This window comes from Pavona decussata, unplaced genomic scaffold (assembly GCF_977016875.1).
Source record: "Pavona decussata unplaced genomic scaffold, jaPavDecu1.1 SCAFFOLD_254, whole genome shotgun sequence".
Taxonomy (NCBI): domain Eukaryota; kingdom Metazoa; phylum Cnidaria; class Anthozoa; order Scleractinia; family Agariciidae; genus Pavona; species Pavona decussata.
Window position 1 is genome coordinate 406,634 of NW_028145657.1, and position 15,332 is coordinate 421,965.

The following is a 15,332-nucleotide window of genomic DNA, read 5'->3' on the forward strand; positions in this document are numbered from 1 at the left end:
ATACTCTATAATAAACAGCTCGGAAACACGTCCTAAACGGATGTGGGAATTACCACATTTTTAATAGGTATTTTGCTTTAATTTTCTTTTCTTTTCTTTTGGCTTCAGAAAGGCAAAAATATGCTTGAGTCGAAACACAAACGTCATTTTGTAATAGCGGACCATTTGTTGAGCGAATCCGCCCTTGATTCTATTGCGACACAAATGAAACCTTGGGGAAAACTTTTGACAAAAATAAGTGGATTCTCTATGACTGCGTTCAGAAACATTTTCTGCTTGACGCCAAAAGAGATTTGTCATTATTTACGTATATTACACGAATTAATCGGAAAATTCTTGCAAACTACCTTGCAATAACATTTTCTCTAATATTCAGGCCGTGCGCGCCTCTATTTGCTAGTACAGTATCGTTGGTATCGTAATACAGCTATTGTGATTAGTCGCCCGCTCCGTTGCGCCCTTTGCAGATATCAACTGGTGACTCCGAAGAGTATTTTCCACCTTTCAACGTCAATATCCCCACGGTGTTTATGTATGTAGACACAAATAGACATTCGCTTACGAAAATTCCAAAGGCTTTCTGAAGATAATCGATCGTACAACTGCTAAATTTAACTGAACTTTGTTGATGAAAAAATAAATGAAAAGAAAAGAGAGAAAACCATTTTCATTCTTTGTTCAACGTCATAACTCATTCACTCACCCTTTTTTCGGTTTGTTACTGCAATGTTTCAATGCGGGCGGTGATAAAGTTCCAGCTGCCGATGACAACCTTTTACTTGCGATAAAGATGCAGTCGAAATTTTCAATATAAGAAATGAGAACTTCTTTCTTAACTTAATGCACAAGGCGCACGTCCGGAAATTACACACTGAACATTTAAATTGTTTATAACAAGCCTAGTATACGTCAATCACCCTAGTTTCTTAGCTGTGTTATTTTCACAAAATGTGGTCACCTAGGCCTTAAAGCATACAGTATTTTGACATGAGTGCCTATAATGCTTCCTGTTCATAGTAGATGAGTGATGTAATCGTCGTAGTGAATTACCAGTTCCTTTTTACATATTACTTAGGAAATGCTAATTAAACGAAATTGCGAAATTTGCACGAGTGCCAATCAACGTTACTACACAGCTTTACACAGTTTAAGCCAGAGAATTCAGTTAAGTTAAATATGGAACCAAAAGAATACCTCCACCCTCATTTAGATGCCTACCAGAAGTTTCACAAAAGTGAATAGATTGGGTTTTATTTAACAATCGCCGCTCCTTGCTAGTCGGTGTTTTATTGTAAAATAAGGCATTTACGCCACAATCGTGAGGTTACGCAATCATTTTAACAAACCAAAATTTAGGTAAGGTAAACTTTATTCAGTTTTTGCTCTACTTTAATGTTTATAATTTTGTACCCGACAAGAGTGTTGTTGATACGGAATATGATGACTGCCTCTGGTGGTTTTGACGATTAAATGAGACTAACCGCCGGTGGCCCTTGATAGATATAGTGAAAGCTTTAATCTGATTGGTTATAGATGAATCTGCTTACCTGGGTTACTTGATGCTTTCGATGAAGAAGAAGAACAGTGCTTTCTTTGAATTTTCGAAATATTTATTTGCTGAAACCATTTTATATTGTTTAAGCATTTCCTCACCCTTCCTCCTCCTTACACACAGAACAAACGCAAGCAGGGTCTGCTGTTCCTTCCCACACATTTCACGTATGTAAGCGTAATGGGAGTCATAATTTTAACACGGCGACTTTTTTACAACCAATTTTTCTGCCAGGGCCCAGCTGACGATGGCGTAAGATTACATACATATAAAATTATCATGTCCATTTTCTCTCAACTTTAGATTTTTTTAACACTCAGATCAAGTTTCGTTTTCGTCAAATTTTGCACACCACTTAATTCAACGCCCTCATTAATTCTTCTTTATGGTATACAATCCACTTAATATGGAGGACGTCCTCATATAACAAGATCCCTCTTATAAAGTGCCGATAAATGGAATAAGTAAATGTATTATTATTTATACGGTCTGGAGATCTTGATGTTCCTTCTTCTACGATCTTTCCGCGTTCATTTTTTTTTTTATTATTATTTAAACAATATTTGAACACGACATTTGCTCTAAAAGCAACTAAGTGCTCATTAAGGGAGCTTACGTCGGATCAACTAACCCGCATAAACACACGGCAGAGACGGACTGATTCACAGGGCTAACACGAGTACAAGTAAAAAAAAAGAAAACTATAAAGGTAAACTAAGAAAAACAAGATCAATGAGAAAAAAAAAATGACTGAATTTGCTGGAATAAACGAACATCCGATTGAAATTGCAAATCTGGGGAACAAAACAGAAAACATTCAATCTTTTTCTTGTCCGAAGACAGAAGCCATTAATCTCCCATTAAATGGGCAGCAGAGGTAAATAAATCAATACGATGAGCAGCATACATTGGACAGTACAAAAAATAGTGCTTAACATCTTCCACAGGTGCGTTGCAGTGAGGGCAAGCCGGAGAAACAACACAATTTCTAATGAAAAGGTCGTGATTAAGGGTACAATTGTTACATCTCAGTAAAGCGAGAATGATAAACAGATTCAAACGATTACCTACATAATACGGGGGATTACAAGATGAAATACCAAAATAAGCAAGAAGATTATGCTTAAAATTATCGACTGAGGAGGATAGTCTAAGTTCTAAAGGCAATTTATTCCATAACTTAGTCGCGGAAAACAGAAAGGAGTTCTTATGCCTTTCTGTCCGAAGAAAGGACAAAAAAAATTTCTGGAAGAACGAAGGCTATAACTTGACCTCATGCTTACTGCACTAGGACAAAGATCAGATAAGTAAGGAGGAGCTAGCTTATAAACCAACTTATACATTATTATCAACTTGTTAATTTTCCGTCTAAGACCAAGCTTAGCCCAAGAAGTATTGTGCAATAAGCAATCCCTACTTGTTCCTTTAATAGCCCCAGTAACCACTCAAGCTCCTACAAACTGTAGACTTTCCAACAAGTCGCCATCACCAACTAAACAACCGTCCCATACAACACCAGCATATACTCCAAAGAAGAGCGCGCAAGAGGTCGTCATTAAGAGCATAAGCACAAGAAACAGGAGGATGGACTACGTTCAGTAAAAAACAGTCATCAGCAAATAAGAAGCAACTAGAACCAACTGAACTCGGTAAATCATTAATATAAATTAAAAACAAAAGTGGTCCAAGGACCGAGCCTTGAGGCACGCCAGCTTCAAAATTACACCAGTCAGAACCAAATAGTTATGACCCTCTGTTGTCTAAAAGACGGTCATGCTTGCGGTATCGGAACCTGCGTTCATTCCATGCATGCGAACTAAAAAGAATGAAGACATTTGTCAGTCTGAGTTATTGGCAGAATGAATTTCCTCCAAGGAGTGACATCAGCCTACGATAGGTTGGGTTTTCGTCCCCTTGATATCCATTTATACGCTTTTGCCATAAGGAGCAGTTTTCAGAGCATATGATCGATCCGAACAACAGACTCCATTTCAGTAAGCCTTTAAGTATGTTCATTTTTTTAAGCATGCACAAGCTGTCACTTGAATACGATTTCAAGCCCAGGCCGAATCGCGTGGCATCAAATTAGTGTTGTTGTTGTTGTTGTTGTTGTTTTTCTTTTCAAGAGCAACAACAGCAAAAGTTACCCAGGTAAGCCTTTTTTACGACTGTAGTCATAGGTGTTCAATTCTCGCTTTGAGGGAAGGTAGTTGTAAGCCATTTCAAATGCTGTGCGAATCATTCATTTTGTAGGGCGTTTGTTGACCCGAAGAGTGTGAGCAGTATGCACATCTTTTTTCAAAATCTTCCTCCCCACCCTTGAATGCTAAAATCGAACCAACTTGAATTTCGGTGTCGATTTGGAGATATTCATTTGGTGAGGAACGCAGAGTTTTGTCTTTTTTTTAAACATTTGCTGTTTACGTTCTTTTGGGCCAAAACAAGCTCTGTCGTTCTTGTGCTGTTGGTAGGAAAGGCAACCAAATACTCCGGCAATACTACAGACAAGTTTGACCACAGATAATCTTTCCAACTAAGTTTATTACCTTAGCTTGGTAGTAATATGCCATTACAGCCTAACGATAGTGTGATCATCGCATTGTAACGATAGTAAGTATCTGAACTGTACATTACTAGAATGATTTTATTAACACAATAGTCATCCTGTCTTTGGGCGGGGGGGGGGGGGGGCATTTTTTCGATCATTCCCCTTCTAGAACCAGATAGGTGACGATGTGTGGGGGAGGGGGGGTTGGATTCCGCTCCTCGTCTAAAAACCATGATTATTAAAGCCGTGACAAAGCCGAGTCTTAGGAGATATGTTTACTTTCAGTTCCGCCGTGGGTATCACTGACATCTGTGACGTAAATTACGTCACGATTAAGAAATGGAGGCCATCTTGGATCTTTGGATCTCACCAAGCTAGTAGAAAGCCACGAAAATTGACCAAAATAAATCCAAACTAATATAAGAACAAGAAATAATCTACGCACACGAAAGTGAGCGTAAGAAGGAAGTTAATTTTCGTTAATTATAAACAGAAATTTTCTAACTTCTGAAAAACTTCATGCCAAAATTTCCCTGCCATGATAGTATACAATACAATACAATGCAATAGCTTTATTAAGGAATCCTGTTAGGTTATTTCATCCTTATGTTACAATATTTCAAGAATAAATGACAAACGTTATATATAATAGCTAACGTATTTATGACATGTTTCTAGCAACATCAAATTTAATGAACATTGACCAACCACATCCAATTTTTTCCCAGACAAATTTCTGAAAAAGTCAAACCATTTCAGCGCAGTTTGGTGACGCATGCTTACAAAATGAAAAAGAAAATAGATGAGAGACCGTCGTAGTTATGTACTCAACTTAAGAAGCTACGAAAAGAAAGCCTGAAAAAAATTCAGGCTTGGAAGGGATTCGAACCCATGACCTCTGCGATACTGGTGAACATGCAGGGTGAAATGCTCTACCAACTAAGCTATATATAACTGTAATGGTCTCTTCTTTATTTACTGTTTCATAATGTATATATATATACTTCCAGCTTCAAAACAATATAAACTTTCAAGGTGTGCGTGGGAATGATCCACAATTTTGGTAATCAAACATAACCATTTAAAAAAGTGCCCAACAGTAGAGCATTTCATCGAGTGGTTACACGTAGAATGTCCGCCTTGAGCCTCATGAAATGGTTCATTATAAAAACAGGTTAATCCAAACAAAAAAAGGAGCAATCTTCCTTGTCTGTTTAGCTACGTCACATAGACTAACAATAATGTGTAGCAGAAGCCAATTCTTGTTTTTCTAGATTCGCAGAAGCCAATTCTTGTTTTCTAGATTCAATTTCAATTTGTGAGATAGTGTGACATTATCATTCTTTTTACTTTGCAACTACAGTGGAACCTCTCCTTACGGACACCTCTATAATACGAACACCTCTCTATTACGGACAGTTCACTTGGTCCCTGAGAGAGCGAAATCCATATAAAGCCTACTTCTCTACACCTCTATAATATGGACACTTATTCCTGTCCCCTTGGTGTCTGTAATATCGAGATTTGACTGTATTGCAAACACTGTTAATTTTTGAATGCAGAGTTTTAATTTAGCCTTCAACTTAGTTGGTAACTCTGATTGGTGATAGAGAGAGCGACTGGTTTATCAGTTTTCACTGGAATGCGCTACCCTCTGATACACTACCATACTATGAGCATGCGTTATATTGAACGAAGTTCAATGGCCGGATAGACACCTGCTGTCTCCCCAGTCTTCCTGTAAATTAGCTGCCTGTACATCGCTTTCCTAAACGATTTCATTCTTATGGCATAAATTAATGGATTAACTAAGGAACTGGCGTAAAATAACGCATTGACTGAATTAGTGATAATCGACTCTGTCGACTTCGACAGCCCATTGACTATTTCTTCATATAAAACAGCATAAAAAGTCCAGGGCAGAATGTTCAGTGAGGAAGCAACAGTAACTATCAATAAAGTTTCTGACAATTTTCTTTCCGAGGCAACTGTACCAAACTGGTGTGGAGGGGCGTTACGTTTCATTTTGACAAGAATACTAGCATATGATATGGTTATTGTTAGGAGAGTGAGGAAAATAAATGAAGCCCACACATATCGGCTAGCAAATGGTTTTTCCAAGAAGAGAAAAGCGTCTACAGATGCTTGAAATAGAGCAAGTACCCAAAGGCAGAGAATGGCCTTAAGGTAAAACCATTTCCCAATTATACAATGTCTAAAAGGATAGAATGTTGCGTGTGCGCGCTCTAGAGAAACTAACGAAAGATTAGTTATGGAAGTTGCTGTAAATGTGTTATCAAAGGTTAAAACGATGAATTTCTGCCAGCTGAAACCACTTCCAGGATCGAACGTGACCGTGTGATAAAGGTGCAGTGGTCCTGAAACTGCTCCAACCAGTAAATCAGCCACAGTTAGGTTTATTATTAGGTACGTAGAGCACTTGCGTAAGTAGCGGTTTCTGGCAAAGGCGATGATAGTGAAGGCGTTGATTATAAATATCAGAATATATTCACTGACGAAAACTGCAAACCATGCTGTATTCAGACCTCGTAGAGAAAGATCTTCATCTTTGTCTTTAACCATGCTTCAGTGTAAATGAACCTTCCTTCTGCTTCAGTCGTCTTCCAATATTTATTCAATGCAAAGACTGGCTATAAACGTCAAGGTAAGAAAACATTACAAAGGACGTTAAAATTGGAAAAGCATGACATGCCGGAGAGTGACGATACTATGCCAGATTTCTAGTTTTGAACTTAAAAATCGTACATGACATTCCATATGCATACAACCTAGCTTTGTGATGTACTATTGCACCAGTACTCAAGTTACTTATAACACAAATTGCCTGAATGTATTAATTCCAAACATTACTTACAACACTTCTTTCATATGACTTGAAGTACCTCACTACCGGTATTACTTAACACTCAATTCCTTTTACAAAGATTAGCTGCAATGCTAGCGCTACTTACGTTTACGAATGCTATTTTCATACCTGCCTTTCGTACGTTACTTGTATATTTTCATTATTATGTAGAAGTTATGATATGGTTTTCATACATTATTATGTGTGCTGTAATACGTTTCCGGGTTTTTTATGTGAGGGAAAGCTTCACAGCACAGGTGAATCAATTAATCGAAGTCAAACATTTCGGGTTTAATCGTTGTTTAATTTGTTCATGAATTCGCTTTCAGTAATATTATATGCACATAACAATCATAGAGTCTTGGTTTGTTGTCTGAGAAACAGGTGAGTTGTTTATTTTTTCTCACAAGAGAGTGTTGATTACTACCCGTTTTCAGTCCAGGGTTGACTTTTTTCGAACTGCCTCGATAGTTTTAAGAAAATTTTGTTATCTAAGTTACTAAATCCTCGTAAGATTAATTTTCAATTTTATTTTCAAAGATTTTACAAATTTTCCCTTCTCGCTGTGAAAACGTTGAAAATATGCGTGAATATCAATAGCTAATACATAAACGAAGAAAAAATAGCCCTAGTCAAACTCCGATTATCCCAGATATTTTTCGGTCAAAGATCTATGGCAAAGAGATATCCTCAAACGCCTTATATTTATTGTAGAGTTATCGTGGAAGTCAGCGATACACGTCTTGCCAACTGCATGAACTCATTTTATTTTCGCGCGCGCGTGATGCACCATATGGCCTGATAGAAAGTACATTCACAGTGTCGAATACAGCGCATAAAAAGGCTTATTTTGGACATTAAAAAACAGAACATTTCATGATCTATTGTCGAAGTGATTGGCAATAAAGTTCGTACTACTTTCCTACTAAAATAGTCTGTGGTTCTTTTTTTTTTTTTATTGCATACGGTACAGTAATAAACAAACCTGCAGAACCAGCACAAGGACAACAGCAAACTGAACGAGTACTTCAACCGCATTAAGCAGGTGCAATGGCTTTATCTCGGAAAGGGAAGGGAAATCTCGTTATCGTACGATCACCTTTGGGCATCAAACGTTTAGTTTAGGCGGGATAACTGTTTGTACTGTCCCCAAATTTTTTAGATTTGTTCGTTTTGTATTTGCGTTACGTATTTACATTTTTGTAAAGTGTCTTGGGCATGCTATTTCATCTATTTTGATCGCTCACCACTTCGTAGCCTTTGCAAATGCCACTCGGGATTCAAATAAGAATGTTTTTCTTGTATTTGCGTTATGTCTTTACTATTTTGTAAAGCGTCTTTGGCAACAGCGGATTATATATTTTGATCACGTATCACTGATTAAACGCCCGCTCGGGTCTCAAATACGACTCTTTTCACACAAAAATAATACTTATTAATATCTCCATGGTGTGTATTTCACCAGACGTTATTTTCCGATTGCAAAATATTCGCAAAGAACTATTACCAAAATGGTAATGATGTGGGAATGGTTGGTCGTACAGCTCCCAAATTTACTTGAACCGTTGTGATGAAAAGAAACGGAATTAGTCCGTTTGTACAGTGTTCTAACATATTCACTCACCTCTATTTTTGTTACCACGATTATATTCAGCTGCTTAAGCGGTCAAAACTTTGTGTTTGTGGTAATTGAAGATGCAGTCTGTATTTCCAATGAAATAGTACTTCTTTGTATAACTTAGTGCGGATGGGACAAGTCTTCCATAATTTACATAATAAAACATTTAAGACGGTTAAGCTTAAACGTCAGTTTCTCTAGATTTTCGGTAGTAATTAATTTTCCCCCAACTGGTATGTTATTTTTGCCTAAGAGTATTTCCAGTTTAACAGTTGTTAGGAGATTTCAGCTACTGACCAATCAGAGGGAAGAACAGGAACAGTCATTGTTTGTCAAATTCAGATAATTGAATAATGTGACGAAAACAGGTTGAAATATTGAACTTTGAAATAACATGGCTATGAATCGACTGATATATTTGTGCTTTGTAATATACTTAGTTTATTAGATTGCTGTAGACCTGACTCAGTAGTTGAAATGAGGACAGCTGGAAGAAGCAGATAAACAAAGCAAAAGGTTGCATTCATGACATTTTATTCAGTACTTTTCCAAACGTTGCTTGATGCCTTTCTGTCTTTTCGAACCAGCCTGACAGCTCGGTTGTTAAGAGCGGCTGCCTGAGAATATCGAGATCAGAACTCGCGGTCAAAACTGAAATTTCGGATTTCCTCACATTTTGTCAGAGAACTATTATAGAACTATTTACGAAAATAACAATAAAACTTTCCAAAGATTTTTCGTTTTCGAGAATTCCGGCATAATGTGAAATGCCGTGCCGGCGTTAATTTGGTGCATTTTCAAATCGCTCGGGAAGGAAGACTGCTTAGCGTATTACAACGATCTTTTGAAGTTAAGTTAATCATCCTTTTGAGAATACGGTCTTACGAAAATATTGCTGGAGGATTCTTATTTACATGCAGTTTTCAAAGTCCGAAGATTCCTATTTTCAGTATTTTCGTTAACACTGGAAATTGTGGAAACTTTGCGTACAAATATCGTGTGCTGGTACATCGAAATTGTAGCAAGTATTATACTTTAGGAAAGCTCTATACGTGTACTGCAATATATTTAAAAAATGCAGCTTGGGTAATGTAAAATCCAAGCGTTGACGGAAGTAAACACATAGGGAATTAATTTTTTTTTTTTTCAAAAATGGCAGTGGTCACGCAAGGACAAGTTTTAAAATAAGTTTAAAATAAATTTATTGTTTATGTTTCATTTCTGGTGGAATAAAACTAAGTTGCTATTCGGTAACAAAATCTCATGTTTTGATGGGTTTCATTCCTAGAAGGTGATCACCGATCGCAAACGAAAAAAATTAAACGTTCAGGTGTATGTCACGCTTTCCCCGGTACGCCAGCGTCAACAATGCGAAGGATACGAAACAAAATCAGTAAATATTTCATATCAAAGTGTATCTGAAACCCCCAACAGACGATAATGTTTCATTAAATTACTAATCGACTTGCGTGAAAAACGCCTTTGGTTCAGAAAAGTTGCAGTTTTTATAAATTCTAGGTTTGCCAAAGATGCACTCATGGCCTCACTGTCAATAAAATGTCTTGACAGGCACTGAATTGAGCTGGACAAGCGAAAACGAGAATTCTAAAAGCTGAAGAACAAGGTATCTGTGTTTCCAATTTGCAGGTCCTAGACTATATATCATAAACAGAACTGAGATATCAGAGCCGGTAGAGAAAATAACCAAGGTTGTTTGCACTGATTATGGCCGTCACTGTGTATGTAGCTATTTTAAACTTGCTATTTATAAACAATGACGCAAAATGGTTATAAATAGCAATGTGCGTTCTTGGTTTGGAGTGGATTGCTCGATACTAGGAACTGTATTTCTTCTTCCGCGATGTCATATTTTGCAGTTTCTATATGTTTTCGGTTGCATTTATGGCTCCTGCTCATTTCGTCCTTGATAGACGACGAGTCCGGTTGCGGTCAAAGGGGCCTATGTCATCTTGTCCTTGCGTGACCACTGGAAGTTTTTAGAAAAATATGTCAAAAATTCTTTATGTGTCTTATTCAGTCAAAGGCTGGCTTTTAAATTACCCAAGCTGAACTTTTTATATGTCGCAGCACAAGAATAGAGCTTTTCTTTAGTGTAACTTTCATTGTAAATTTCGATGTACCAGGAAACGAACTTTGTCCGCCAAGTTTCCACAATTTCAAGTTTCAACAAAAATGCTGAAAATAGGATTCTTCGGACTTTGAAAACTGCGTGTAAATAAGAACCCTCTAGCAATATTTTTGTAAGACCGTATTCTCAGAAGGATGCCTAACTTAACTTCAAAAGATCGTTTTAATACGCTAAGCCGTCTTTCTTCCCAAGCGATTTGAAAATGCACCAAATCTCGCCAAAATTTAACGCCGGCTGCGACGCGATCACGGCATTTCACATTATGCCGGAAAACGAAAAATCTTTGGAAAGTTTTATTGCTATTTTCGGAAATAGTTCTCCAAAGGGATTCTTCTGACAAAATATGAAGAAATCCGAAATTTCAGTTTTGACCGCGAGTTCTCGATATTCTCACTCAGCCGCTCTTAAATCACTCGGCCATTTAATTTTTAAAAGTATGCAGTGGTAACAGTCGCTATTCAAAAGAAAACCAATCGAACACTTTAAATGGGTTTCAAGGGTTGAACTGGAGTAAATTAAACGTATTCTAAAAGATGGCACTTTATCCAAACCTGGAAGGAAGTTCGTTTTGTCCATCCATGGCACGGGACTCAAAATACACCGAAATACTCAGGTCCTGAAACAAAAAAACAGCATCCGATTATCCTCGTAAAACTCTCGTTTCCAGTTTGCTCGCACCTTTATTTGTCTGTAGGATCTTATTACGAGCTTGCGCGATTGTCTAGTTTGTTTTCTCCATGGTTTCCTATCCCAACTTGAAACGCTTAGCAGCCACGACTCTGCTTCGAAGAAAACCCTTGGTTACCAAAAAATGCTCCCATGAAGACTTTCGTGAAAGGACTGTTTTCTAAGCTTTGTTTAACTAATGCAAGGGTAGCAGCGACGAGAAAAAAAGTAAAAACTTTACCGACGAAATAAACCTAATTGAAGATGTAGAACACTGCTTCACTGTGAGTCAAAGTTTGACTTTTTTGAGAGAAATTAAACTTAATGTAATGGAACTGCACTTTTCCTATAGCTGATTTAGGAAGCTAAGGAATAAAGACGATTCTGTAACAAAGAAGTGTCCGTTTCACAGAGGACATAAATGAATACCATTCATTCTTATTTAGTAAATAAACCCCTTCAGGTGGCTGGTATACACAAGGCTGGAAGAATGTCCAAAAACTGAACAATTGGCCGAGAAGCGAATCAGTAGAAATTTAAGGACATTCTTTTAGCACGAATGCATTATCATCCGAAATACCAGCAAGGCGAAAAGGGTTCTGTTTATCTTATACCCCTCCGATTATAAATTGTCAAATTCACGTATGCTTCATTGTGGAAATGACAAAACGGCCAGTACCACGGCGCGATTGCAACCAAATAAATGCTAGGTATAACCAATTTACTCAGTAGATTTTATTAAATTACAACTGGATTACAACAACTAAAACCTGAAACTGTGACGTTGCGTCTTGGTTTCGACTTCGTCGCAAAAAAAACATCAGACGACTGTTATCGTCTTATAAACACCGTCCGATTTTGTACCACGTGACGTGTTTTGTCCAATGAGAACGCCTCGCTTCGGCTTCTTCCAACGAACGATAACCGAACAATTTAGCGATCTGTGTTGATATGATTTTCAAGCGGTAGAATGCGTCACAGCGTAGGTGAAGCAATTAATTGATGCCTAATATTTGGATTAATCGTTGCTAGTTTGCTCATGAATCAAACTTGTATTTTCTCTTAATTACATGTATATTACAATCAACATCAACGTTTCTTGTTTTGTCCGTTTTTTACGCTAAGTGATATGCATGTTGTTGCTATTTATTTTTTAATTTGCTCCCCCCTACCCCTTCCCCCGTGAAAATTAATCCTCAATTCTACTTGGACTTGGCCTCATGCGATAACATATACTTTTAAAATAGAAGAAGTACTGTTACAAGTTTCGGGTTCAAAGCTATGGCAGTTCTTTTCTTAACAGAGAAAGAGCCTTACTGGCCGGATGAAAAAGACGATCACTATTCCAGCGAAGTAACACTTCGAATTCCCTAAATGTACATTTAAAAGAGACTTCAGCAGAAAAATATTTAACATATTTATAAAACGTATACGTACAGGACGATAGCTTTTATTTAGCTATATTTCAATCAGGTCAATGCTTTGTGAGGAATTTGGGAAGAAAGAAAATTCACATCATTATTAAAGAAATATATTTCAAGTTTCAATAAAGAAACTGAGTAGAGTTCAAATGGTCAGATGCAAGGCTTAATTCCTTCTTTCTCGTTGAACGATTCATTTTGCGGTAGTGGGCGTCAAATAAATACGAACGAGAGAGAAGGAATCATCTAAAGCTATCCCAGATATAGCTATGGGGCTGTTTACATGGAGGGTGGAAGATCTTAGCACTAGGAAGACCCTAAGACGTGGATCATCCTAGCGCCATATGTTTTCTATATTCAGTTTACATACAAAAAGTTGTACTTGACCCTAGCGCTAGGATCTTCCTAGCGATAGGATCTTGCTAGCTGAGAGACAGGAACATCTTAGCGCTAGGAAGATCCTAACACCCTGTAAACTGCCTTCGCTCGGAAAATCCTAGTCCTAGGCACATGAAAAACGAACATGGCGGCTGCCGGGCGATCAACTGCTAAAGGCCGACATTTTCGTCTTGCTTTATCCGCCCCGACCGCGAAAGTTCTGCATGTAAACAAAACGAAAGGATCGTCCTAGTGCTAGGATCCCTCCATGTAAACAATCCATATGTATCTGCATTAAACAGACAAATAATAACAAAAACAGAGGCCAAGCATTGAGTTTTGGATTTAGACTTAGTATCACTGTAAGCATGCATTACATTGCTTGAAGTTCGATACGTGTTGACACGGGTTGGACACGTCTTCCAGTCTTCCAGCACATTAACTGCATGTAAACAGCTTTCCTAAATGATTGCATCCTTATGGCATAAATTATTGGATTAACTAAAGAATTTGCGTAATATAGCACATAGACTGCATAGGTAATGTGAAGTTGTGTCGTCTTGGATAAGCCCTTCCATATCCCCGGTGGGATGAGAGCATAAATAGCCCAGGGTAGGATACTCAGTATAGAGACTACGGTAACTATGAATAAAGTGGCTGACAATTTCCTGTCTGTAGAAACTGCACGAGATCGCTGGGAAACAGGGCTGGTTTTAATTTTAACAAGAATGGTAATATATGAGCCTGTGAGCACCAGGAGGGTGACTACAATATGTGATGCCCAGGCGTAAAAATACGCCTCTGGGATGAACAGATGAAGAACAGAGTCTACACATGCAAGAATCAAAGCACACAGCCAACTGCAGACAATGGCCTTGAAGTAGACCAAATTTCCAATCATCCCGTGGTGCCTCAAAGGATAAAGGGTTGCATGCAAACGTTCTAATGAAATTAAAGACAGACTAGATAAGGAACTTATGGGAAATGTGTTGTAAAGGATTAACATGCTAATTTTTTTCCAAGTAAAACTAGGTTCAGTTTTCATGTATTCATAGTAGTAAATTTCCAAAGGTCCTGTCACTGCTCCATTCAGTAAATCACCAACAGTCAGGCTCATTATCAGGTACGAAGTGCGCCTGCGTAATTGGCGGTTTCTTGCAAAGACGATCAGAGTGAAGGTGTTGATTAAAAATATCGCAATAAATTCACCCACACGCAATGCAAACCAAATGGTGTCTGGCTGTTGCAAGGAAAGATCTTTATCATCCTGATCAGCCATCTTTAAGTAAAACGTGAAGCTTCTCCTGCTAAAATCGTCTTCAAGTGTTCATTCCATGCAAGCTAAAACTAAGAAAGCATTCAAAAGATATTAAAACTATTACTACCACGTGCTTGGATTGAAGCGTTTTTAAAATAGTTTGTGCCGCTTAATCGTTTTAGATATGTTTGAATATTCGTCTAGTAGATGTGTATCGGTAAAACATTACATTCAATACGATGGTTCTTTTAAAACTGAGCGCATTTTCATGCCAGGCAGCCAGCTGTAAGAAAAGATATTTGAATGTTAAGGTCAGGGACACAAGAACAAACACACCCAAGATACACACAAAAATAAAGATAAATAGAGCTAACCAAGAAAAATAAAACAACCCAAAAATTTTAACCAGTACAGTTAAAATTGTACTGTTTCCGAAACGACAGAAACCATTTTTTAATTTGAGAAGCAAAGTTCCAGATATCTCTTCTTCTCTTTGCTAAAACGATGACAAATGTACTAGAAATATTAGCCCGAAATAGAACTTCCAAGGCTAATATCTTTTTCTTTGTGTTGTTTCTCTATTTCAAGAACATCAAATTTCCGTGAGCCAACTACCAGCTGAATAGTAACGAGTTATCCAGAGAAACACTAGCTTTGTTGTTTAAACAGTCATCCATTTATTGTCAGATAACTGAAAAGACACTGAAGTACTTAAATACCTGTTAAGAAGCCGTTCAAAGGCAAATATTGCTGCAATTATTCCGTTATACATTTCATAGTGAATCATCGCTCCATCCAATTCGTAAATCAGTATCCATTTTGTTAACAGTGGGAACCCAAAATGTTGCCTGATTGTCAATCAATAGAAACCACAAA

The 15,332-nt window shown here is 37.6% G+C and overlaps 2 protein-coding genes across 3 annotated transcripts; both read right to left on the reverse strand.

The window, feature by feature from the left end:
* Positions 1–4,715: 4,715 nt before the first annotated feature.
* Positions 4,716–6,738, reverse strand: LOC146456410 (galanin receptor type 1-like). 2 transcript variants are annotated; one of them, XM_085092945.1, is made up of 2 exons: positions 5,817–6,738; positions 4,716–5,628 (listed from the first exon to the last, which is right to left on the reverse strand). In XM_085092945.1, exons 1-2 carry the CDS (start codon positions 6,681–6,683, stop codon positions 5,566–5,568), a joined length of 930 nt encoding a protein of 309 aa, XP_084949071.1. In that variant the 5' UTR covers positions 6,684–6,738; the 3' UTR covers positions 4,716–5,565. The 2 variants fall into 2 exon arrangements, with proteins under 2 accessions (XP_084949071.1, XP_084949072.1); XM_085092946.1 differs by having other exon boundaries at positions 4,716–6,738.
* A 6,833-nt stretch (positions 6,739–13,571) lies between these two features.
* LOC146456411 (allatostatin-A receptor-like) lies at positions 13,572–14,477 on the reverse strand. Its single transcript, XM_085092745.1, has one exon. It carries the CDS (start codon positions 14,475–14,477, stop codon positions 13,572–13,574), a length of 906 nt encoding a protein of 301 aa, XP_084948871.1.
* Positions 14,478–15,332: the final 855 nt, after the last annotated feature.